Here is a 27,664-nt window from a genome sequence, read left to right on the forward strand (position 1 = left end):
TAGTGTTGTGTTTTTGTAACCCTGCAGGCCATCCAAATTCAATAATCTCTCTCTGATACTGTTCCTCTCTCCGGCTGTAGGAGGTTCAAGAGGTTCAGAATGGCAGCGAGGAGGGAAACGCAAGCACCGAGGAGAACGGGAAGGAGAGAGTGTATCTGGATCTGATCCCGGTTCGCTCCTTCCTGCACACGAGCTCGGGCAGAGTGTCACCCCAGATGTCCAACACCGTACAGACAGAGCTCAGTCCCTCAGATGCTCCTCAACATGATCAGCTACAGCCTCAAGAGGTTAAGATTAGATGCAATGGAAATTCATCCTTGTTATTTTCTAAATGCATGATCATAGATCTAGCTGTAATTAAAAAAACCATGTATGTTTTCTTTCTTTATTATTATTGGATCTTCCGGTGAAAATGTTCACTCTGATGACGTATGCAAGACATCAATTATCATTTAATCTGCATAAATTCCGCCCCTGCAAGCCCACATCTCAAAATCCAAGAAACAGCCAATGCATAGAATCAAGTTCCTGTCCTACATCTTTCTTCATCAATAACCTGTTACACTCAGATGTGTGTCACAATATACACTGAACAAAATTATAAACGCAACACTTTTGTTTTTGCCCCCATTTTTCATGAGCTGAACTCAAAGATCTAAGACTTTTTCTATGTACACAAAAGGCCTATTTCTCTCAAATATTGTTCACAAATCTGTCTAAATCTGTGTTAGTGAGCTCTTCTCCTTTGTCGAGATAATCCATCCACCTCACAGGTGTGGCATATCAAGATGCTGATTAGACAGCATGGTTATTGCACAGGTGTGCCTTAGGCTGGCCACCTCTAATAAATAAAAGTCCCCTCTAAAATGTGCAGTTTTACTGTATTGGGGGGGTCCAGGGGGGGATTCTCTGGATCGGCGTATATGACAGCGTGTTCCGACAACTGTATCGGTGTATATGACAGCGTGTTCCGACAACTGTATCGGTGTATATGACAGCGTGTTCCGACAACTGTATCGGTGTATATGACAGCGTGTTCCAGGTCCTGCCAATATCCAGCAACTTCACACAGCCATTGAAGAGGAGTGAACCACAGGCCACAGGCCACATTCAACAATCTTTTTTTTTTTTCGGGGGGATCCCCCCCCAGACCCCTCCAATACAGTAAAGCTACACATTTTAGAGTGGCCTTTTATTGTGGCCAGCCTAAGGCACACCTGTGCAATAACCATGCTGTCTAATCAGCATCTTGATATACCACACCTGTGAGGTGGATGGATTATCTCGGCAAAGGAGAAGTGCTCACTAACACAGATTTAGACAGATTTGTGAACAATATTTGAGAGAAATAGGCCTTTTGTGTACACAGAAAAAGTTTTAGATCTTTGAGTTCAGCTCATGATAAATGGGGGCAAAAACAAAAGTGTTGCATTTATAATTTTGTTCAGTGTATATGAAAAGATTTGTCGCTACTTCAGCTTCATCATGACTTTTTTGTTTTTGTTACTAAGAAAATGTAGAAAATGAAAATTATAAATGTATAATTTATCCAATTATAAATTGGATTCTTATGTGTTACCAAGGCCACAGTAGTGCAATGTTTGCTGAATGTTTGTCTCTTCTAAAACAGCCTGAATATGAAACCTCACTACCGAGCAGCACAGAGATCCTGGACCCTCCACCTGTAGCCCCAAGAGTGGACGCGGATCCCTCTCCGGCCCCCAATCTGTACGTCCAGACTCAAAAAATCAGTTTCCTTAGTCAGCAAAGCCAAAAGAGGGCCTCTCTGTCTCCCCAAACCCAAACCCTACCCCAGATGCCCCAGAGTCCTCCCACCTCCAGAGGAAGAGCCGCCAGCGCGGATAGACTTTTTGACAGGCTCAAGTTCTCTCCAGCAGGTGAGAGCCTTCAGCTGTAAAGCAGACCTACAAAACTTGTATTTATTTTTCCCAGCCATGCACTAAAGTGAGTATACTTGCAGTATGTGAATGTAGGTCATGACTCCTCTTGTTTAGCAGCCCCAGGGTCGGTTGAGGTGAAATTAGGGAAGAACAGGACGGAGGCCGACGTGCGACGTTACACCGACGATAGAGACCGGCTGGAGCGAGAGAGGGAGGAGGTTAAAAACACTCTGGCCACACTGAGGAAAGACAGACGAGAGGTGAAAGAAGAGCTAAACTCCTGCCAAGGTACTGCAGTGATACCTAATGGTCATGTTAGGAAACACTCGTGTTGAAGCAATAGTTTTTATTAACCCTTATGTTGTTCTAACTTTGGATTATTTTTATGCTGCTACTGTTTGCTAATTTTATAAAACTTGATATACTTTTATGTAGTGCTGAGATACTGCCACTGTGCATGTAAATGCTAATAAATGCTTTTGATTATGGCTTTCATAGACCCCACCCAGCAGGCCTCTCTGGAGGCTCGTCTGAAGCAGATGGAGGAGACATGTCGGGAGGCAGAGCGTCGGCGAGTGGAGGTGGAGCTCAGCTTGATGGAGGTGAAGGAGAGTTTGAGAAAAGTGGAAGCTGGACCTTTTACACTGGGCACCACGGTAGACAGCAGTCTACTGGAAACTTTAACGGTTAGTCTCATAACAACAGAATTGAGCTTTTGTCTGACTCTTTTCATGCACGTTGTGTGTAGGGGAATGTAATTATATACACCCTAGCGTTCAAAAGTTGTTGTTTTTTAATCATGTATTATACGTAATTAATTATATATTTATTTATATATTATACCTTTTTAATGAACATACAGCAAGAACGCATTACATTGATCAAAAGTGACAGTACAAAAGTGTCACAAAAGATTTATATTTCAAATAAATGCTCTTCTTTTACTTTTTCTTTTAAATCAAAAAGATTAAGTAGCACAACTGTCTTAAACATTGATAATAAAAATGTTTCTTGGGCACCAAATCAGCATATTAGAATGATTGAAGGATCATGTGACACTGAAGAATGGAGTAACGATGCTGAAAATTCAGCTTTACCATCACAGGAATAAATTACATTTTAAGAGATATTAACATAGAAGACATTTATTTTGAATTGTAAAAGTCTTAACCTGTTCCAAAACCAAGTGAATTGCAAACCTAGACATAAGCATACTAAGGTGGTACAATTCAGGATAGTTAAGAATTCAATCCCACTGTGTTCCTTCTGTTTTTTTTTTTGTTTTTTTTTGTACTCTATATTTGAACTACGTGAGCTGACTTGTATTGTTTTGTTTGTAGCCCAAGGTGGCACCTGTCGCCAGTCCTGCTCCAAGTACAAATACACCCACCAACAATGGAGATTCACCTGTGAACTGTGCCACAGCGATGAAGAACAGACCTGTGTCCATCATGACACCCAACAAAGGAAACGTTCTGCAGAAGGCCAAGGTCAGAGTCCACTTAGGCATCCATAGTGCTAACAGAGAGCTTAGCTTTTTTATGAGGACTTTAAGATAATCTTACATTTATGATTTATAAAAAAAAATACAATAATTTCTCAGTCAAAGCAACTGTACACAACAGAAAAGTTCTAATGCCATGGTTTTTGGACATGTACCACCATGGTAATCCCATAGCATTCTTTGAAGTACAGTGAAGTACCGTGCAAATGACGGTGTATACTAACGTTCAAGAGTTTGGGGTCAAAATGTTTTGAAAGAAGTCTCTTATACTCACCAAGATTACATTTATTTGCTCAAAAAATACAGTAAAACAGTAATTTTGTGAAATATTGCTACAAAAGTAACTTATAACTTTTATTTTTACTATGAAATATTTAAATGTATTTTAAAATGTAATGTATACTGTGATGGCAAAGCTGAATTTTCTTAAGTCATGTTAATCTTCAGAAATCACTCTAATATGATTTGCTGCTCAATAAACATTTATTTAAAATATATGACTGACCCGCCTAAACCTTTGAATGGTAGTGTATTTATATAGATGTAAAGATGTATTCAGTCATCTTTTTTTTATTTTTTTTTTACAATACTTTTCTGATTGTTATTGCCTGAGCTGATGTCATTCTCTTTCTGCAGGAATGGGAGAAAAAAACCACAACTTAATAGATGGGAACAGCGAGTGCAAAAAGACTTTTTAGCCAAAGCTCAAAGGACTGCTAAGGCAAATGCTTCAGGCAGGGAGGGGAAGGGGGTGTGTCCAATTCCCTGCAGGCTCCGCCCCTCTGATACATCACCCTCCACTCGTCCCTGCTTCTCTGCTACCAGAGGCTGAGATGGCACTGGGTACATCAGGCAGCTGATCCAAGACAATATTTTCTGTTCCCTGCCAAATAACGCCACTGGACAACAATAGATTTGAAATCTATTCAAGTCATTTTATGTAAGAGAAAGGAGGAGAACGATAGAAAATACTCTTCCAGTGGTGTGCCACAGTATGTGATGGATGTTTCACAAGCTTGAGAAGAGACCAAAAAAGAGTTTAGGAGAGCTTTGAGAACCACTATTTTTATATTGAAACATTTAGATTCAAGACTTCAAATCAGCCATTTGGTACATTGTAGCTTGGTTCATGTATGCTGGTAACCAAGATGTGAATATATATAACATATCCGTTCAGTGTTTTTCGGTTTGTTACTGTACGCTAGCTGAAACATGCACTTTTTATTCAAATAAAAGTTTGTATTGACAACTATGCATATTTATGCAAACGGGATCCTGCTTTGAAATTGCAGAAAACAGAACTGCATTTTTTTGTTTTTCCAGTAGGTGGAACCAAAACAACACTAAAACAATAGAAAGTATTTGAGTTAGACAAGGTTCTGGAAAAAAATGTTTAATAGCTTTACAATAGACAAATGCATCACTGTAACTGATAAAAAAATAAATATGGTCAAAAACATAAACCTCTAACATGAGGCTTTCTGTAACACAAGGAGTTTTCATTATGACAGATCACAAGTCCAAATCTCAGACAGAAAACATGTTCATAAAGGGTCTTCAGTGCTGAATAATCAATACAACCAGCATCAAAACCCCCATAACTCTTTCCCTGCCAGCATTAAAAAAAAGAAAAAAAAAAAGTTGCCAGCCACCACCAGCATTTTTTATCATTTTCACAAAATGTTCATGGCCCCAAGAGTATTTTGTTGCATGAATATCTGAACATCCAACATATCAAAATGAAGAACAGCCTCCACAAAACAAAAAACATTTTATTCTTGCTTCATGCAACACTTGAATGTGGGTAAGTTTCATAAAAAGCAACAAAAAGCTGAGAAAATTGTGTTTTTGTCAAAGACAAAACGTGCATAAGCAATGCTTTTATCACTTGTTTCTGCTTCTTTTTTTGCCTGTAATAGCGTCCCCTACTGTATAGGGGAATCATTGTGTCAAATGATGGAAAATTCCATTAATGGCAGGGAAAGAGTTAAGATTAACTACATTTAAAAAAATCTTAATTTTTAAGGCACTGAACGCATTTACAAAATTCATGAAATGGATACCCGTGAAGTGTCGTCTGGATTGTGTGTTCACCACCAGAGTGAATTGTAGAATGAATTTGAACCCATTGCTGAGCTGGGTCTTTGTGTGTGTAGTGTGCGTTGTTCTCTTCATCTGTGCTGTGTTCGGGACGCGTGTCTCCTGCGGTGCTCCCTATAGCGCTGCAGCAGCTGACGGCGCCTCAGGCCTGCAGGTTTAGGGAGATCTCCTCTGGATGGCGGATCTCTGCTTCCTGAACAAAAACAAGTTCACAAAAATACATAAATCAAAACACCTAAATATACCCTGCCAACCGTCCATTCTGAAAACACCTAATTATGACCCATCCAGCGGGCACAGAAAAATGAACAAAACATTCTGAGCAACATAAGCCGATGTGTGAAGCCATTTTAATTTGTTATAAGATGGGTTAAATAACCAAGATTTGCATTGCAAAAAAATGATCTTAATCACATTTTTGTCTTATTTTAAGAAATATCTAAGCATCCTTACAAGGTAAATTTACTTGAGAAAACCATGTTAATATTTGACTTGTTTTCAAATTCTGCATCTTCATTCAAGTTTATTTTTCGTACCCCAAGGAAATATATATATAGGTTTAAAGTTTTATTCAGCAAGGATTAATTTAATGTAAAAAAAAAAACTATTTCAAGTTAATGTTGTTCTTTTGATTTTATATTCATCATATAATCATGAAAAAGCAAAAATCTGCATATTAGAATGACATGTGACATTCATTAAAAAACTAAAATAAGTAATAAAACACTATATACATATATATATATATATATATATACACACATTATATATATATATATATATATATAAAGTAATATTGCCAAAAAATATCAGCAAAAATATATTTTCAGCATTTTTATTCACCTTATTTGCTGTTTTTTTTTATTAAAACATGTATATTATATATATATATATATACATACATATATATAAAGTATATATATATATATATATATATACATATATATAAAAAAAATGTATGTATGTATATATATATATATATATATAATGTATGTTTTAATTAAAAACAGCAAATAAGGTGAATAAAAATGCTGAAAATATATTTTTGCTGATATTTTTTGGCAATATTACTTTATATGTGTATATATATATATATATATATATATATATATATATATGTTTTAATAAAAAATTTAAAAACAGCAAATAATGTGAATAAAAATGCTGAAAAATACCTATATACTTGTCAACTTCCCATCTACAGGAAAACAAGAATATCCATTTCTAATACAAAAGACTAATTAGTAGTTACTGGTACTGACGTGTTTCGCAGTGTGGACCCTTCCACCCACGGCATTCACAGCGGTAGCTGCCGTTGAGGAGCACACACACACCATCATTCATACAGGGGTTGGGACTGCACAGGTGAACAGGTTTCTTCACGTCTGTAGAAAGTGAGCAAAGGTAGAATATAAATCCATCACATATGAACAAATGTTTTCAAAGGGGAATATTTGTGATGTCGTACCTGCACACACCATCTGTACCAGCACATCCTCAGAGTATTTCAGGTCATCATATGAAGGTACAGAGATCATGTGATCCTCAGAGCCGGCGATGCGGAAGAGGACCTCTTGCTGAATGCTCCCGATGCCAATCACAAACAGTGACACTCCGCTATCACGGATCTTCTGGGCGGGCACCGCTGCATCCTCCGCACCCGTCCCATTAGTCAGCACCACCACAGCCTTGTTGACTCCAGGTCGCGCTCCTTTCCCCACCGTCAGGCTTTGGGAGAGCACATGGAGCAGGGCTGAACCTGTAGAGGCCTTCCCACCCAGAAAAGCAGCGTCTCCCACTGCCTTCAGCACAGCAGAGCCCGAGTCATACTTGTCCAGGTCAAAGACCGTGACGGGACGCCTCCCATAAACCACCAGTCCCACCTGAGCCACGTCTCGATTGATGTCAAACTGCACTGAGGTGCTCCGAACAAAGTCTTGAAAGTGGACGAAATTGTCCTTGCCTACAGCACTGGAGGCGTCCAGCACAAAAACAAGGTCCAAAGCTTGACCCAGACAGCCTAACAAAGACAAAAGGCATTAGTATAACAGTTAGTATACAATTAGTATAATAATTTTTTTATCTGTTTAAATGTATCTGTTTTGGAAACCCCAGACAGCAACATAGTGTCAGCCCAGATCCGGCCCACATGGGCCAGATATGGCCCGGATCTGGGCCGACACTATGTTGCTGTCTGGGACTGCTATAGATTTTTGCTAGACAATTTCATTGTCATATATTAGAGCATATTCACAATGTGACATCCTGACTAGTTTTTAATCATGGTTAAAGTCGGCATTTAAGAGAAGTTGTGATAGTCTTTTCTTTGCTATTGTGATGTATAAGAAAAAATGGGTGGGATTTAATTTTGTCCATAGGGAACTGATTGGATTGTTGGATCATTGTGGTTTGCTGTTGTAACACATGGGACATGGTGATGGAATAAATATGAGAAATGAGACATTTTTTATGCTTTTGCTTTTTCTTTTAAATGTTTTTCTATTTCCCTGAGAAACTTTGTGTTCCACTAGCAAAACCTTAGCAATCCCTCCCAAAACATTTGCCTTCGCTCAAAATGTTTATTATTAGAAGTTCCACAAAGGTTTTGCATTCACTTACAAACCTTTGGCATTCCCTCTCAAAATGTTTGCCTTTGCTTACAAAACCTTTGCTCGCAAACTTATTGTTCCCCCGATAATCTTTTTCGCTGTCAAAAATTGTACAATTATTATTATAAAATTTTACAAAAGTTTTGCATTCCCCAAGAAACTTGATTGTGTTCACGCGGGTCAATCTTAGACTACTGATTATGATTGAATTAAAAACAATCATATTCTTTTTAGATTTTTCTTGGACTCTTAAAGTGATTGTTAATATCTTGTATAGGGGTTGTCTTTGTTTCTTCATTTTTGTCAGCTGTATATTTTGATTAAGATTGAAGAATTATCGAAATCATGCCCATTTTCATCTTCGTTAGTGTTGAGGAAATACATAAAAAAAACGTTTTGTTAACGTACAATTTTCATAACTGTGGAAACACATCATCACAGTCTGTGAAAAGAGTCCATTAGATGGAAAATGCAAAACATCCTCAATAAAGTAAGGACTATTATTTGAGGTGAACTATTCCTTGAGGAGGTGCAACGATCTATGTAAGGACTTTACAGTTGTGTCAATGAAGAATGGTTCAGATCTCTACCCTGGTTGTCGACGCTGCAAATTTTGGCTCTTAGTTCTGGGATCTTAGCGGTCAATCTGTCGGGTGACTGGTATGTGATGGTGCGCTGGGGGTTTCCTGTTATGTTGTTTATTTCAGCCCTCATCCCTTCTGGCGCTACACCGATGATGAAGATCTCCCTGTCCCGTGCGTACTTCGCTGGCTCCACCACAGGGTCGGCCGAGGGCGTCCCCGTGAGCAGCACTACCACTCGCGGCAGGTCGTCCTGAACATCGGCGAACACGGGTGCGCTCTGGAAGCCATTGCGTGTGATGTAGTGAAGAGCGTTTCCAGCCTTGGCCTGCCCGCCACGATACTGCAGGCGCTCAACGGCCTGGATCAGCTTCGCCGGGTCTCTGTGCTCCCCAATTTTGGCTTCGATCTTCACGTCGCTGCTGTACTGGGCCAACCCCATCTTTACAGGGGTGTCAGAGCTCAGTACAGCCTGCATGAACCGCTTTAAGAAGGACTTGAAGCGCAAGAAACCCTCCAGAGTGAGAGCAGAGGAGCCCTCGACCAGGAAGAGCACATCCACAGAGCAGTCGAAACTCAGAACGGGAGCTGGGAAAAGAGGAGACGGTTAAGAGCCGCTTTGATTGACACTTTAAGATTTAATTTTCAGATCTAAAGAACATGCTTAACATACCACTTCTGCATTATCTTGTGTTTATTTTAGACTTTAGTTAGGCTCATGTGAGACTCTTCTTTACCCATTAACACATGCAAAAATGCATTTATGGAGAGCATAAACAAACAAAAAGATCCATCTTTCACTCTGCAGGTTAAGTGAGGTCATCTGATCTAACCCCTGCCTGTGATGTCATTCACACTGACTGACAGCAGGAGGTTGTGCGTGTCATCATGTTCTGATTGGCCGGAGGATTCTATGTCAGTGTTTCAATGGAACTCATGAAGACTGATGATGGATTCTTGGAATCTCATTTAGGAAAATATACCAGCCCCATCTAGAAAACCCTCACTAAAACATTTATTCAGCTCTCGTTGTCTGAGTAGAGCGGCTAACATCATCATCATCATCATCAACGTCTTCTGTTTGTACAGTTGCCCTCTTTTAGGTGTTTCAGGTCTATTGCATCACAGACTAATAGTTTTAAGAACAGTTTTTTACCCAAGAGCCAACAGAGAACTGAACAACAATGCTAAACACTAAACGTTTGATTACACCTTGAATGGTCATGATTCAAATGCACTAATTATAATTACAGTTAGAGCCATTTTGTGATAACAATGTGCAATATCTTTACATGAAACTGTCAAGTTTCGGTATTATAGTGTGTCATATTTATTTTGTCTTAATTATTGCTGTTGTGTTGTCATGTGTGAATGCACCATAAGGTTTGCTTATTGTATATAACTTAAATGTATTTTATGCAATGACAATAAAAGGGAATTGAATTGAATTGAATTGATTTGTGTGGTCAGAACTAACTTTACACACATTCTACTTTAATTTCTTTAATGTTCTTTTTTGCTAATGTTTAATTATATTTGGAGACAGCTGTGTCATTGTTTAATCATGGCACTATTGTTGCGATATTATTAATTTCAGATTTATCTCACCCTAAATAGTATATAAAAAGAAAAACAAATGTGGTTGGTCATTTTACAGCTGTTGGCCTACAACAGCGACCACTGAATGTAAATAAAGATATTATTTGATCTTATTTTTAAATATATTTTATTTTTTTATATTTTGTAAAACAATATTATTAGTAGTATTATTATTAGTATTATTATTTTATTTTTTTTGTCACTGCTTTTGTTGTGTATGTTGATCCTTTGGCAATAAAAATATTGATATCATAATTTTATTTATGTATTTATTTATTCATTCATAATAAATGTGTACATTGATTGTCTGGCAATATGTATATCAATAATGGCAAAAAAAAAATGTGTGAAATTAATTTGATGGCTGCATTTCACGGCACAAGGCGACAAATTTGCAACAACGTTTCTGACTTTGGAAGCATTTGTAGATGGAAACAGAGTGATATTAGCTCATAATTAGAGCGTCTCTATCATCTGAAGGACATAAGACCTGTGAGGTATATTTCAGTCAACCGTGACCTAGCCCGAAAGCTGACCCCCACTGTAATGTGAAACCATGAGCTGTTTGTGACAACTCCCACACACGCATACAATCCACCCAAACCCACCAAAACAAAACACACACAGCCCGTTAGATGCTGAGGAGTGTGGGAAGAGAGGCACATGAATGTGAACTCACCACAATTGGGGTCACTGCCGTAGCCTGTGGGACACTCGCAGCGGTATTTCTCCAGTCCCTCAGATATACACGTCCCCCCGTTCTGACAGGGCTGAGAGTCACATGGTTCTGAAGGGAAAGGGAATTATTTCTATTAATCAAATTCTGATGATTATGGAATTAAATATTCATTATTAAGTATACTGATTCTTAGGTCTTACCTGGACAGACAGTTCGGTGACAGACAACGGGGTGCTGCCTGTAAACTTTGTTATACCTGTAAAACAATGTGAATCCACTTTCACTCCACACATCACTGAACTCCTTTGTTTCATTTAAAAAAATCAGGCCATTAAACCTCAAAATTAATAATAATATTAATAATAAACTATATTATTATTATTTATTTATTTATTTATTTATTATATGTGTTTATTTGAGCTTAAATCATAATAATAATAATAATAAATTTTTTTTTTTGCTCAATGTTTCTGTAAGACAGTGTGAAACCAGTTTCACATTTCTGTTAATGAACTCCTTTATGTTCCACCTCAGGCCATGAAACCTCAAAATTATTAATAATAATCATAATAATTATTTTATATATACAGAATATATACCTTATTATATTTATATATGTATTAGTGCTGTCAAATCGACTAATTGCATCTAACAAAAGTTTATGTTTACATAATATAGGTGTGTATATATATTATTAGATGTCTATATATTATATATGTGTGTGTGTACAGTATATACACGCACACACAGACATATAATATATAGACATCTTATATATACACACACCTATATTACTATATTATATAAACTAAGACTTTTATGTTAGATGCAATCGTGATTAATCGATTATATATATATATATATATATATATATATATATATATATATATATATATATACTGTATATATATATATATATATATATATATATATATATATGTATATATATATATATATATATAGTTAAGGTTTCTGTAAGACACCTTTCTGTAAGACACCAGTTTCATTCCATACATTTCTGTTAATGATCTGCTTTATGTTTCACCTCAGGCCATGAAACCTCAATATGAGCCTGCGATGCTTCAAAAGAACAAAAACACACACAATATGATACAATACAAACATAATCTCAGACCTGAGGCATCTCTGTGACTGTATAATGGTGAGAGAGTCAATATACATTAAGGTCATTTTGACTCGTCATAGGTATGTGTCAGACGGATGATTCTCTCGTGGAATGAACAAAGTGTTTTTTAGACTTTAGAATAGGTCAAGACCCATGCGTTTTGTTCAGTCCATGTAATTTACCTGTAATGAGGGCAGAGGGATGTGTATGGTGAGTATCCCTTGGACCCTTTCCAGCACATGAAGTTTCCCTGAAGCTCTTTTACCGTCTCCAGGGTTTTCTGCACACACGGGTAAGACTCCACCTTACACCCTGCAGATATCACAGTGCAGGAAACGTCACTTGGTGTTCATAAAGGCGCTGTTGATTGAGTCACAGGTGAGTTTTTTTACCTGAAGGAACGGCAGTGCAGACGGAGGAGGTGGTGAGGCTGGTGAGTAATCCATTAACAGCATCACTGAAGTGCTCCGCGAAGAACACATGAGCATCCGATGGGCTGCTCGCCAATTCATGGAGCTCTTCCCACCTTACAAGAGAAAGACAATTTTCTTTAAAGCTCTGTACAAAAATAAAAATAAAAATGGCTAAGTTTTCTGACTGGTTATAATGGAACGTATCTTTTTTTAATGATATCTGCCAGGCAGTAGAGACATTTATTATACATGATATATTAAAAAATAATTTTTTTATGTTGTGGAAAAAAGTGTCTTGTGCTCTCACTGCATTTATTTGATAAAAAAAAAAAACCCCATTAAAACAGTAATAATGTGAAATATTATTACAATTTAAGATAACTGCTTTCCATTTGAATATGTTTTAAAAAAAATAAAAGATTTCTGTGATGGCAAAGCTGAATTTTCAGCATCATTACTCCAGTCTTCAGTGTCACATGATCCTTCCGAAGTTATTCTAATATGCTGATTTGGTGCTCAAAAAACATTTCGTATTATTATCAATGTTGAAAATAGTTGAGCTGCTTCATATTTTTTGTGGATCTTGTTGATTTTTTTTAGGATTCTTTGAGAGAATAGAAAGCTCAAAAGCTTTCATTTATTTGAAATATAAATCTTTATAATGTTACAAAATGTATTTACTGTCACTTTTGATCACCTACTTGCTGAATATTTTACAGTCACTTTTGATCACCTTCTTGCTGAATAAAAGTATTCATTTCTTTAAAATGACCTCCAACTTTTAAACAGCAGCGAAGGTCACACATTCAATTCCAGATTTATATTACACACGGTGCAGTAAAACCTCTAAATAAAGTTAAATTCTGCGATACATTTTGAGCAGACAGAGCATATGGTGCTGCAAGAGCTCTGAGGGGTCACAGTAATCCACCCAAACACAACACTGATAGACTCCCAGCTGTTAGAAATGGCAGTTAAGGTGAGTTTATCTACTGAGATTCTCTCTTCCTCCTGCACCTGTTGGGAAGCTGCCATAAAGCCTCAAAGTAAAGAGAGAACAGAGGAATTACACTATCTGCAGCCTAACCAACAGTAACACCACACATCCAGGCTGTCAGCAGCCTTTTAGTGTGCAATAACACACCTGTTAGTGTGTCTGAGAGCTGTCAGCACTAATAGAGCTGAAAACATTTCAAATATGACCGCACCTGTCCCTGCAAAACACTAACAAAAAAGCACAGAAAAGTACCATGGTATTACATTTTTTTTAAATTGCAAAAAAAAAAAAAAAAAAAATTACTATAGTATCCGTCACTGTACCTTTTTAGTGCCATGCACAGTAAATACAATGGTACATCATTATGGTAATCTCTCAGCACCATGGTATATATTAAAGTACCACAATATTACTCTCTGATGCAAAACTGTACAGTGTTACTGACAGAGTGTATTACCACGGACACAAGCTAAATATAAAGCGATACAATATGTTGCCCAAAATTCAAATAAATAAAGAAATTTTATTTTGCATTAAGAAAATGAAGACCAGGTGTTTTTTGTGACATTATTTTCATGAAAAGTCAGCACATTTTGCAGAAAAATCCTCATTACCACAATACATCTCGAGTTTTTGTTTGCCAATTTACAATATTTTTAATATCGATTCTGATTGAGATACTCAAAAAATTATATACATGATTCCATATTAATCAGTGCTGTCAAATCAATTTATCGCGATTAACATAAAAGTTTGTGTGTATATACATAAACCTTTATGTTAATCACGATAATTCAATCTGACAGCACAAATTAATATAGAATTATGTATAGAATTGAGTATCTTATTGTTTATTTCTGTGTATATATATATATATATATGCACAGTGGGGAGAACAAGTATTTGATGCACTGCCGATTTTGCAGGTTTTCCCACTTCCAAAGCATGTAGAAGTCTGTAATTTTTATCATAGGTACACTTCAACTGTGAGTGACGGAATCTAAAACAAAAATCCAGAAAATCACATTGTATGATTTTTAAGTAATTAATTAGCATTTTATTGCATGACATAAGTATTTGATACATCAGAAAAGCAGAACTTAATATTTGGCACAGAAACCTTTGTTTGCAATTACAGAGACCATACGTTTCCTGTAGTTCTTGACCAGGTTTGCACACACTGCAGCAGGGATTTTGGCCCACTCCTCCATACAGACCTTCTCCAGATCCTTCAGGTTTCGGGGCTGTCGCTGGGTAATACGGACTTTCAGCTCCCTCCAAAGATTTTCTATTGGGTTCAGGTCTGGAGACCGGCTAGGCCACTCCAGGACCTTGAGATGTTTCTTACGGAGCCACTCCTTAGTTGCCCTGGCTGTGTATTTCGGGTCGTTGTCATGCTGGAAGACCCAGCCACGACCCATCTTCAATGCTCTTACTGAGGGAAGGAGGTTGTTGGCCAAGATCTCGCAATACATGGCCCCATCCATCCTCCCCTCAATATGGTACAGTCGTCCTGTCCCCTTTGCAGAAAAGCATCCCCAAAGAATGATGTTTCCACCTCAATGCTTCGCGGTTGGGATGGTGTTCTTGGGGTTGTACTCATCCTTCTTCTTTCTCCAAACACGGCGAGTGGAGTTTAGACCAAAAAGCTCTATTTTTGTCTCATCAGACCACATGACCTTCTCCCATTCCTCCTCTGGATCATCCAGATGGTCACTGGCAAACTTCAGACGGGCCTGGACATGCGCTGGCTTGAGCAGGGGGACCTTGCGTGCGCTGCAGGATTTTAATCCATGACGGCGTAGTGTGTTACTAATGGTTTTCTTTGAGACTGTGGTCCCAGCTCTCTTCAGGTCATTGACCAGGTCCTGCCGTGTAGTTCTGGGCTGATCCCTCACCTTCCTCATGATCATTGATGCCCCACACGAGGTGAGATCTTGCATGGTGCCCCAGACCGAGGGAGATTTACCGTCATCTTGAACTTCTTCCATTTTCTAATAATTGCACCAACAGTTGCTGCCTTCTCACCAAGCTGCTTGCCTATTGTCCTGGAGCCCATCCCAGCCTTGTGCAGGTCTACAATTCTATCCCTGATGTCCTGACACAGCTCTCTGGTCTTGGCCATTGTGGAGAGGTTGGAGTCTGTTTGATTGAGTGTGTGGACAGGTGTCTTTTATACAGGTAATGAGTTCAAACAGGGGCAGTTAATACAGGTAATGAGTGGAGAACAGGAGGGCTTCTTAAAGAAAAACTAACAGGTCTGTGAGAGCCGGAATTCTTACTGGTTGGTAGGTGATCAAATACGTATGTCATGCAATAAAATGCTAATTAATTATTTTAAAATCATACAATGTGATTTTCTGGATTTTTGACTTTTGACAGACTTCTACATGCTTTGTAAGTGGGAAAACCTGCAAAATCAGGGGCAGGGGGGGGGGTACCTGGACATGTTTCTGAGAGGTTCTGCTGAAGCAGGTAATTAGAGATGTGAAGGTTTTATTCTGTGATTGAAGTCAGTGGAAATGTTGTGTGTTACCTTGGGTAACGGATCCCCACGGCAAACAGAGTCACTCCAGACAGCTTGAGCTCCGAGGCAGCCAGCTGCACTGCCCCCTGGGACTTTCCGTCAGATAAGAGGATCACGACGCGTGGCACGGTGGAATTGCGTCCGCCGGAAAACCCCTTCCTCAGAACGAACTTCAGAGCCAGACCTGTCTGTGTGCTTCCACCTCTGAAGGAGAGAAAGAGTTACTTCAAACATTTCACATTTTAAGATATACAACTGAGAGTTATATCAAAATTACTACTGTGACATGAAATTCAAGTCTTTATTATGAGCTTTGTGGCTTGTAACACCTCCACTGTGGAAAACAGTAACTCAGAAACCCACAGCAACACAGTTAACATTATACTGCACAATGAAGAGGACAGTCTGGTTTTTCTTTGCGAGTTTTCCTTCACTGCCTCTGCTCTAATCTCATTAATTTAACTACAGCGGCCCCTCAGAAGTCTTAGGATAACACAGAAGCCTTTAGTTCCCTTCAGTCCACTGTGTCCTTAAAGCACCCTGCATAATGAAACCTAAACCAGTAACAGCACTCTCAGCTTCACACAGGCTACATCTTCATCTTCGGGTTGATTTAAACTCTGCTTGCCTTCTTTCCAGTGTTAATACTGTACATTCTCTGTACTTCATAAATTAACACTTGATACATACATTGGAGTTAATGGTTAACTGGTCAGTTGATTAAGAAACTGATGTAGGAATTGCAACCAAATCACAATAAACGAATGATAATAATATATATTATTATCATTCGTATATTGTGATTTGGTTGCAATTCCTACATCAGTTTCTTAATCAACTGGCCAGTTAACCATTAACTCCAATGTATGTATCAAGTGGAGTATTATACACACACAAAATAACGGATCATGAGTAACTTTTTAAACAATGGTATAACAGCTATATTTTTCAATGTCAACTACTGACAATGCTCCTTTATGCAGTGCTGAAATACAGGATCTCCTCCATCCTGCAGGGATATTGACTAATGTCAGTGGAGACACAGGCATGTGCAGCTGGGCTTCTCTCCATCATCTTTGCTCACAGTTGTTCAGCTAGACAGACAAGTGGTGAAATTTTCATTGAGTGGGAATCCGAAACGGTAATTTCACAGCTTGTCGAGGGAGATGTGGTATGTCCTGACTGGGTGATAAGGTTTAGGCCAGCTGTGTGCTCAGAGTGTAATTCAGCTACTAGTCATTACAGAACCCTGCACAGCCTTCACTTCAAAAACCATTAATTCAACCTCAAAGTCATCCATCATGACACAGCGCACTCCGAAACACATGCACACACATGTTGAGGGTGTATTGTAAACACAAGTCCCCATGTCTGTTTCGACAAAGTTTCAAAGATGTAAAATGGAGTGAGATATTTCTCATCCTCCACAGGAAGTGCTGAGCCCTGATAGACACACAATAACACTAATCTCTGTACCTATAGTGGATTTTCTTCATCTTTTTCTTCAGCTCCTCCTTGCTCTTGTAGGAGTCTAGACTGATTTCCAGTTTGGGCGTGGAACCAAACTGAACCACGCCAACTTTCACCTGCCCAAAATAGAGAACGCAGTTTAAACACCATAAACATGAAGAGGAAACTAACATAATTATTCAACATAATGCCAGAATTTGAGAGACGGCATGCAAGAATTAAAAGAATAGCTCACCCAATAATGAAGTTCTGTCATTACCCTAATGTTATGGAAGCTTGTTTCCGCATGGAAAAAAATATTGCGAATATTATTACAGATTTTTCTTTTTATCACAAAGGCAAGTTTATATCTCACAATTCTGACTTGTTTTTTCCCAAGTTCATATATCACAACTCTTACTTTATAACTCACAATTGCAAGTGTATATCTTATATACATCTCATAATTGTGAGATTAAAAACTTGCAATTTTGAGAAAGAAGTCAGCTGACCATTGCCTTTTCAGTTAAAATCTTTTAATTCTGAGATTTTGTGGGATATAAACTCGAAACTGCTAAGGAAAAAAGGCCAGAATTGTAAGATAAAAAGTTGCAATTACCTTTAAAAAAATTTTTTATTCTGTTGTGGAAACAAGCTTTCATATTACGTCGTTCCAATCCTGTATTCTGATATTTTTAGTAGTGACAATGGCTGTCATATTCCAAAACGTACGATAAACAAAATAAGCACCATAAGGATAGTTTATTTGACTTGTGTGCTATATTCTTTTACATCGTCTGAAGTCAAATTATGTCTTTATGTGACAAAAAATATCACATAAAGACATAACAAAAAATGTGACTGCATTGGTTATTGGTTGCATATGCGATAATGAATACCATTTTGTCATCCACAATGTCATCAAATTAGTTTTGAAATGCGCACTTTTGTGTTGTTTTTAAAGCTTGAATACCCCTGACCACAATAAACTTTCATTATGTCAAGAGCTACATTGCAAAAATTACAGCATAGTGGATTGAAACGACATAGGAGTGAGTAAATAATGACTGTTTTTTACTTTTGGGTGTCCTTTAATTGTGGGTGTTACTTTTAATCTGACATTGATTTCTATGCAAATCTGACCTTGTCTGGGCTGACATCAAGAGCCTCACATAGCTTCAACATGTAGTGCCGGGATCGTTCGAATCCTCCTTTCCCGACGCTGTAGGAGCTGTCCATCACAAAGAGAACATCCATTGCTGCAGAGCACTGCATCACTGACCACACACAGAAGAAAACACAAAAAGTCAAGACTGGTTAACCCAATGGCACATTAAAAAAACACGGTGATGCAAAACAGCAACACTTACATGTTCACATAAACACTAGCCTATATTTGACACATTTAAGGAGCTCAAAGGTCACCTGTGGCATGTTCTAGCAGAGATAAATACTCGCAAACACATTACAGCAAGTTTGTGCTAGTCAACCGGCTAAATTATAATCCATGTAGCTGTCATGTTAGAACCCGCCGCCTGTCATAAAGAAGGCGATTAGACAGAGACGGCATGCCGCTGTCTGCACCAGCACACAAACACATTTCCCTAGCTATACAAATGCACACATAGCATAGACTTGCATTGTTTTTATGCTTCTAATAATTTCTAAAGGCAGGATTTAGCTAACTTCTGGGGGCAATTTTGGCCCTAAACTGTGGCTAAGTAAATACACTAACTCTCACAGGCTTTCTGTGTCTATGTGGAGTCATTCTTTCAAACTTTTAATATGAAACTAAACCCTCTCTTTACAAGTAAACACAGGTTTGTGACTCCCTTGCACATTTATATGGACACACGTTGGCATTAGATCAGTGGTTCTTTATATAGACATGAATTCTTCTTTTTTTAAATACAGTGTTGTTCTTCTGTACTATAGTGCTGCTTTGTAAATGTTTGAGGGGTTTTCACTTGATTTTCTGACTGAGAAAGAAAAATTCAACACTTACTTTCTCCAGCAGCGTTGATTTTCATAATGGTTTCAAGATCTGTTTGTATCTCCTGTACAGAGAAAATGGACCAAACTATAAAGAAAGAGATACTGTAGTTAGCAGTTAATATGCATTATACAGAGATGAAAAAATGTATCATTTTAATTTCAATTTCAAATGTTCTATTTTAGATATAGAAATAGAATTTTAAAATGAACACTTTTAAACTAATAAAAACCTGTCAAGAACGGGTCATATTTCACCCAAAAATCTAAAAAAAGATATAGTTTAAAAACAACCTATTTTTAGTATTGTTAAAGCTATTTTAAAACAATTAAGCACCACCACCAAACCTTGTAAATCTAATGAAGAAAAAAAAAGTTGAATCGCTGTAACAGGGAAATATATTATATTACTTAAATTAGTTTTTATACATCATGATCGTAAACATTAACTTAATGATACTTTGACGTTTTGTTCTACACTACACATTCACACCCCAACTGTCTTATCTAATTACTTATTAGAAACATACGTTTTCAAACATAACTGCTTCGAAATTTGCATTTTCGGTACGGGTGTGTGGTAATTTACTTTGTAGAACAAAACATTAAAGTATCATCAAGTTATGTTTTCCACAGACCTTATTTTACTCATAAATTGAAAAAAAAACATTATAAAACCCCATAGGAAAATCTTGGCGAAATAGTCTTCAAGAATCTGATGTCATACATGCACCAATCTATTGTCTTGAACATAATGCAACTACAATATAATGCAAAAAATCTCAATGGTCATAAAAAATATTTCAGGTGTAACTTAGACTGTATTTAGTGATACTGACCCAGGTACTCCCTCAGGCACTGTCAAAGTCAACAACAGGTTGCACAAATGAGTCATTTGAGCACGGCTCCTAGATAGCTGATCTGACCCCTGCCCCCAAGACCCAGCTCCATATGGAACTTGCTAAACATCCTTCAGAGAGGAATAATTTAGAATGATCAGCATTCCAGCAACGCCCACTGGACGTGAAGAGAACGGTCAGGCTGTCCTAGCCCATGTTTCCCGCTCGAGTGAGCGGGGTTCAGAGCGACAAGCTCTCTCATGCATACAATCTCTGATTGAGAGGCAGGGGCCATGAGAACAGCCCAGGGCAGTGAAGACCCTGTGTAACGCTCCTGTGGAGTGGAGTGCGCTTGAGAATCACAGTTTAATCATGTGCTTTTGTCCCCTAACACTCATGCCATCATGCAGAGGGCTGCTCTCAGCACCTCGCCATGGAAACAGACCTCGGCCTAAGAAACCTTCAGGACCCCCCGAGTAGATGAGGGGCTGGGGGCGTCAGGGCGGAAATTATGCCACAAAATGTTAATGGTTTAATTCCACCGATGGTGAAGATAAATAAAGATGTGTGTCATTCTGAATCACTGCAATTCTCACAAGAATTCCAAAAGAGCAAACTGATACCTCAGAACCTTTGAAAATAGTAGCCAAAGTACATTTTAACACCTACACTAATAAATATAAATATAAATAAATATATATATAGGGTGATATTGTTTGTAGTTTATAACTACACTTTAATTACAACCTCTTTACAAAGCCTACATTACACTGTGACAGGTTCAATAAATGATCTGATCTGCGTGTGATGAACCATGAAGCTTAATGATTTTGTTTGAATATGTACTATGCATTTTTAAATCTAAAGAAGAAAGGACTGGTAATACTGGAAAGGGGATGTCAGAGCTAGTTATTTTCACATGACAGACGACCAGCATCAGTGATGTACAGTAAGGCTCTGAACAAGTCAACTTGTACTAGGTCACGGTGAATCTCCCCTCAAACCCTGCGGTGATCCCCTCTGACAGGCAAGAGACATTTTATCGCCTGATTTGAGCGGTCTGAAGGACTAAATCCCTCCTCAGATTTATGGCATTTGTCCAGGAACGTAATGGGAAAATATTTCAGGAACACGGGAAGATCTCTCAATTCAGAACTCCACACTCCAACAAATAGAGGAATTTTGTGGAGGCCTCAGCATGACAGCCAATAAAGAATAACAATAATGTAAACAGATTTGGATCTCTTAGTCTGATAAAAACCTTTTGCTGGCAGGGCAAATGATGTAAAAGTTAACGCACTTGTTGAGAAAATAAACATCTGGCTGAAATTCCTTTTTGAGGGCTATAATGAATTATTCTTTTCAGATAAACATCTCAAGTTAGTAAGTACAACACATTTCTAAAGCACAATGAAAGATATACATCTAAAGTCAACAAACAATATTTAATTCTCTTAAAAAATTAAAAATAAAGTGCTCAGTCACTTTCTCTTACCTTGGCCAAACAGGAGCATGAGAAGGAGATGCAGCCGACTTCTAGAGGACATTTTGCATTGAGCCCTGAAATGTGAACAAAAAGATAAAAAAGTTCAAACGTCTTTGAAGAGGCCAACTACTGAGTAACTGTACCAAAAAAAGGCTATGAGAATTCTAACAAAGAAAAAGCAACTGTGAGAGAGACTGTTTGGGAAAACAAATTTGGGAGAGAAAGATTTCTTGGAATTTCACTCATGAGATGGTGGGCTTGAGGTTAGTGGGACAGCAATTTTGATTGACCCTCAGGGGCACTGGTTGAACAAGCTAGGAACATGGGATGGGAAAGATCCAGGGATATTTTGAGATAAAACCCAACCAATTAATGGCTGAGGGACTCAGGTAGCATGAGGTCTGCAAAGAGAGTCTGTACCCTTATGCATCACACAATGACTGACAGCAGTCAAGGCCTGCACTACAATTCAAAGGACACATGATAGAATATTTATGGGTGGGCCACCTCTCCCCTGAGCCCAATGAGGAGGCATTACTGGGCCCCAAACAATGTTTCTAGTAGTCCCCCTGATCACAGGCAAGCTCAAGTCTAAGCCAGTCAAACTGTCGTCACATCAGACTAATCATTTACCCGTCTATGTTTTGAGAAAAGAGGAGGGACAGCCCAGTGATGTGTGGAGAAAACAGAATGATACTGTTCATCTCAGATGAAGTCCCCCTGCAGCCACAAAATACTCCTGTGCCAAATTCCCAGAGCTGAAGGTCAAAGTTCACATCTTTAAGAGCCCAACTTTATTATTAAATTAAACATGTTGACAAATGCCAGCTGGCATGCACCAGACAGGGGAATTATTCACCGCCACGAGTCACTGGATTTAATCTCAACGCCTACCTGTTCTGCTCTGCAATCAAAGTCAAGCCAACAAACATCCAAAACCAACACTGTGAAAAAAAAAAACTGGCTCATGTTCAGACTACTAGAATTAGCTACTTATTTCCAAATGCATTATGCATTAACCACAGGATGACATTGTTTTTTGTTTGAACGAAGTAATTTAGTACTATTATTCAGCAAGGACACATTAAATTGGTCAAAAGCGACAGTAATGACATTACAAAATTACAAAATATTTATATTTCAATTAAATGCTGTTCTTTTGAACTTTCTATTAATCAAAGAACCCTGAAAAAAATGCATCATGATTTCCACAAAAATATTAAACTGCACAACTATATTCAAAATTCTTCCTATTCATCCATAACACACACTTAAAGACACCTACCCTCACACATATTACAGCTAATTCCATTTTGCAAACCTTACCAAACGTAGTCTTTGTGGTTGAGAAAAAAAGCAAATAACAGTATTTATGATCTAAGTCTATATGATCTATGTCCAAGATGACAATCATGGTGTGCATTCAGTAGAATCTTTTCTTCAAATGTGTTTGAGAGACATTTAAAGAGCACAAGGAAAATGTGTGTGTGTGTTATGTCTGCACTGTTGTATCTGATTGGTCAGGTTCCAGGTGTTAAGAGCAGTTTAAAGGCAGAGTGGTTATCAGTTTTGGAATGAAATGAAGTGACTATTGAGGCAGTTCGGACCTGTGAAGTCACTCTTTGATCGTCTCACTCATGGTTGGACTTCTGAAGATACCCACAGAGCACCACTCAAGAGAGGAAACATGGGATGCCACCTGACATTCTTAAAGATAGAATCTATTCTGTAAAGAATCAAATCCAGCAAACTGAGAGAAAGACTTTTGGAAAATCCAGCCACACAGCACCCTTTCTGAGACTTCAGAAACTTTCGGACTACGGCTGTTGAAGGGAATCTGATCAAATCTTACCCTGATAAGGTGCTTTTCCTACTCATGAATGAACAGCAGGAAGAAGACAGCATTCGCTCAGGTGCCATTTAAGAAAAGCTTCTTTGAGGCTGATAATCATCTGGATTCTAAGAGCACCTCATCCTGCCATACGATAACCTTGACTAACAACCCGTCTCGGTCTGTGTAACAAGTGGTGCCGTCTAGGGCCAGATCAACCCAGCACTGGCTCTGGCTCTCCTAATTCCTCTTTATTCCCAATTTCATACATTCCTCACTGGTCTAAGCTTTCACTTTAATTATTTCCTACTTTATCTATGAACAATTCCAAACCTGATCTTTTAGATGCAAAAACCCCCAAAATATGATCATCCTCGCCCGAGGGACCTCCATGCTAAAATATAAAAGCCAGCTATATTTTCTACATCATTTTCTTTTATTTCAATTATTTTTATTTCAATTATTTTTATTTTGATACATTTGCATTTATATTTTTATTTAAATCTTTTTTAATTTTATTTACATTTTCTGTTTGTTTTTTCCATTACTGGAAAATTACTGGCCAAAATAACCATAATGCATAGCAAATCAAATTGTAAAATTTAAATTTGCTAAAAATCTTTTGCTCAGACTGTCCTCTCAGTTACCTGTTTATTACCTGCACTACCTGTTTATTTAAAATCTGCTGCAAGTTTTAATATTTTTTAAAAAGCCACTAAGTCTTGGTTAATTCAGCAACAAACTTGTACACGTTTAATTTTTTAATTAAACCCCCTTTCATTTTTCTCTTTGGATTTGTTTGCTGTTGCTGTAATTTATAAAAGCCCTTCTAGGGTGTTGCAAATTAGCTTTAGCTACAAGCAGTATGATACATGCATTGGATGGCTGTTGTCAGTTTTATCTTTGTTTATTTTATCAGTCCCTATACAAAACATTAAATACATAAAAGTTGGCAACTACATCAGCTTTCATACAGTTGTATGATATTGTTAAACATACTAAATATATTTATTTAACTGCAGAGCTTACGCTTGTTAATGGATGAGACACAGGTGTATGCAGCTGCTTGATCCCACTGGGAGCAAATGACTTGAGCTGAGTGCACTGGACTCTCCTATAATCAGAGGAGTGACAGTAATGAGAAGAGAGGTTGAGGATGAAAGTACACAGCATTCAAATGCCTGATAATAAAGGTCCTTATTTAAGGCTCACTTATTTGTGACAATCCATTTTGATTGGAAAACATGAGCAAATAGATTTCTGTTTTTTATGAGAAATTGGATATTATTATTTAACAAGGGAAATCCTCCTGTGCAGTGACGTCACGCATGCAGCCGCTACAGAGAATTGCAGTTCATTTATTTGCTTTATCCATTGTTAACTCGTTTAACCTATTTAGGATTTGCTTAATATAAAACGTAATTTAGATAAAAAATTGCCCATTACATTCTTTAATGCAGAAGTTAGGGTAAACCGAATAATCCATGCGCTTATACCGTTTGTATTCTGACTGTCACAAAATGTATTGGTTCACTTTCACAACAATATTTAAATAAAACATTTCATTCATTCCCTTCCGCACAATGTTGTTTCCGAGAAGAAAACCGTATTTGTAAAATTTTCTAGATGTTTTGATTTCGATAACGAGGGCGATTAATGCAGATAAAATGAATCCAACAAATGTTCGATATATTCTCAATGCATGTAACAAATGACGCTGTTAAACAACTCTATTGACACGATTCATGAAAATACAGTACAGTAATACGCCGCGAGACAGTGCAAGATCTTAAAATTACTATAGTAGCCTAATCGGTTCAATTTCTAGCACCGCTGCACTGACCATTGAGTTTAGTTTCGTAAAACTTCAGCTAAACAACATCTTCCAACATTTCTATTTAAAATGAGTCAAGTTAAAAATTCTGATAGCTCCTCTACTGATAGTTCCTCACCTCTCCGTCCTGTTCTCCGCGCAGGTACTGATACTGAAGTGTCAGTTTCTCTAGTGCTCAGGTCGTGTTGAACAGGAGAGGGTGCTCTCTGCTCTGCTACTTCCGTACTGACTTCATCCTCAATTCAAATTATTCTACAGCCCTCTTATCAAGCCAAGACCAAAATACTCTCGAGACAAAGTTAATAAAAAGTGTCACCGTTATGCTCGAATTAAGTAAATTAGGATTAAGTAACTGTTCATCACACAATGAAAATTCTCATGTTTCAAACCAGTACATCTTTCTCGCAAGTGACATGAGACTTTCATTCCCGTTCATAACACGTTTCTCAATACAGTGAAGTGAATGGTGACTGAGGCTGTATGTCTCTTAACATCTTTTGTGCCACAGAAGAAAAGTCAGTCATAATAGTTTAGATGCGTAAATGACATCTTTGTGTGAAAGTTGTTACATAGACGAACCCACTTTAAAAGGCTTGCATAACCAATTAAATACACAGTTGGTACTCTATAAAGAAGAAGAAAAAACAAACGGCTCCAAACAAACTTAAGTACTTTTTTAATCAAACTGGCACACACAAGGAACAAAACTGGCCATAGAAAAAAAAAAAATGACCATGTGGAACTGGAAAACTGAATGGCAATGCTGCATTATTCACGATTAATAGTTACATTCTCTCTTAGCTCAAGAAATAAAATCACAAACATTATATAGGCTATAATAAAACAATATTAGTTCAATAAAACAAAAATAAAACATTCACACTTCCCTAAAGATAAAAGCTACTTGACAATGAAGGTCTTGAGTTACTATTTGGTTCCACCAACTTGTTTGACGAGGAGCAGAATCAATTTCTCAATATGGTCAATCTGAAGAGGGAAAAAGAATTAAATGCATAGAATGAGCCATATGTATGTGCAAACTATGCATTAGCTTTAAAATATATATATATATATTCATGACTTGTTTGCAGCTTTCCGAACCTTTTGCTTCAGCTCAAGACAACAGCATGATTGGGGAGCTAGAAAGAAAGACAAATTTCAAAAACATTTTATTTTAGTTAATTAGTACATTTCTATTTTAAAGCTCATAAGACTACAGACAGCTCATAAGACCTTAAACAGAAATCAGCAATTGTGCGTGCACTAGGCTAAACTACTCAGAATATCTGACTGTCAAGACCAATTCACAATGCACTGACGGACACGACCAACATGGATAATCGCCAGAATTACAGTGTCACTACTCAGACATTCCACGACACCACAAACAGGTGCCGACCAACACCAGAGGCCGACAGGTAACGCACTGATCCAACAAAACCCAACAAAGTGTCTCAGAATCTATCAGTGCAGTGTGAATTGGCATTTAGTAATGTTAGTGATAGTAATGTCAACATTTTTACAATCCTTTTGCAAGTAATCAGTCTCAGAAACTCCAATAATACCCACCACTGCTGCCCTTTGAGCTTGTAATGTCTTGTGGCTCAGAGCATTCCACCGTAGCCATAGTCTTGGGCATGTTTTCTGAAATCACACATAATAAATGTTTGACAACTGTTTCCCTGGATATGATGACAAGGCTCCTTTTAAATAACACCTTTGAGTTACAGCTGAGAACACCAGGTGGAACAGCACCTGTGCACCAGAATTTCATTGCTACATATCCTGGACAAATTCTTGCACAAGCCCAGTAAACACCTACATTAATACTAAAGGCCATTGCACACCGAGTCCGAAATTCGCATCCGAAATTTCGCACGTAAAAAAAAAAATTCGACCTCACTTTATGTCAATCACGCTTGCACACTGTCTACGAAACTTTCGTCCGTAATAAAAAAATCGGATCGGGTTCGATTTTCTGCGTTTTTCGCATTCACAGCCAGTATTTTGAGAGGTTTTTTGACAATTCAGAGCCACCGTACAAGTGAACGACAAAATCCCAGTAGCGTCTGACAAGTTGATACACTTCGTCTCGCAGCACAAAGTACTGTATGAAAAACAAAAACGTGTGTGTGTGTCCATACCTTAGACAAACTGCCAGTCTCTGTTCAGGATCGATTGGTTCACGGAAATTGGT

General features: G+C 37.8%; 2 protein-coding genes across 6 annotated transcripts in view; one reads left to right on the top strand and one right to left on the bottom strand.

Annotated features, from left to right (window-relative positions):
- Positions 1-4,659, top strand: part of afap1l2 (actin filament associated protein 1-like 2) — a 37,698-nt gene extending 33,039 nt beyond the window's left edge. The window contains exons 14-19 of one of the 2 annotated variants that reach the window (XM_082152937.1): positions 81-287; positions 1,631-1,898; positions 2,019-2,189; positions 2,400-2,587; positions 3,242-3,391; positions 4,042-4,659. In XM_082152937.1, coding sequence (XP_082009063.1) covers positions 81-287; positions 1,631-1,898; positions 2,019-2,189; positions 2,400-2,587; positions 3,242-3,391; positions 4,042-4,068 — 1,011 coding nt within the window. In that variant the 3' untranslated portion in view covers positions 4,069-4,659. Of the gene's footprint in view, positions 1-80; positions 288-1,630; positions 1,899-2,015; positions 2,190-2,399; positions 2,588-3,241; positions 3,392-4,041 lie in introns of both variants that reach the window. The other variant, XM_082152936.1, reaches the window with a different exon arrangement.
- A 123-nt stretch (positions 4,660-4,782) lies between these two features.
- Positions 4,783-27,664, bottom strand: part of LOC309485927 (tudor domain-containing protein 1-like) — a 41,409-nt gene continuing 18,527 nt past the window's right edge. For 2 of the 4 annotated variants that reach the window (XM_082152930.1, XM_082152929.1), the window contains exons 24-27: positions 27,037-27,111; positions 26,569-26,606; positions 25,586-26,454; positions 24,662-24,747 (exon numbers count right to left, since the gene is read on the bottom strand). In XM_082152930.1, the coding sequence (XP_082009056.1) occupies positions 26,395-26,454; positions 26,569-26,606; positions 27,037-27,111 (173 nt within the window). In that variant the 3' untranslated portion in view covers positions 24,662-24,747; positions 25,586-26,394. Of the gene's footprint in view, positions 5,699-6,767; positions 6,891-6,973; positions 7,526-8,704; positions 9,284-10,973; positions 11,082-11,173; positions 11,230-12,281; positions 12,412-12,491; positions 12,626-16,045; positions 16,241-17,512; positions 17,623-18,628; positions 18,763-19,490; positions 19,566-21,811; positions 21,877-24,661; positions 24,748-25,585; positions 26,455-26,568; positions 26,607-27,036; positions 27,112-27,664 lie in introns of those variants that run through there. The other 2 variants (XM_082152931.1, XM_082152932.1) reach the window with 2 other exon arrangements.

Source organism: Leuciscus leuciscus (assembly GCF_965113295.1).
Source record: "Leuciscus leuciscus genome assembly, chromosome: 21".
Classification (NCBI taxonomy): domain Eukaryota; kingdom Metazoa; phylum Chordata; class Actinopteri; order Cypriniformes; family Leuciscidae; genus Leuciscus; species Leuciscus leuciscus.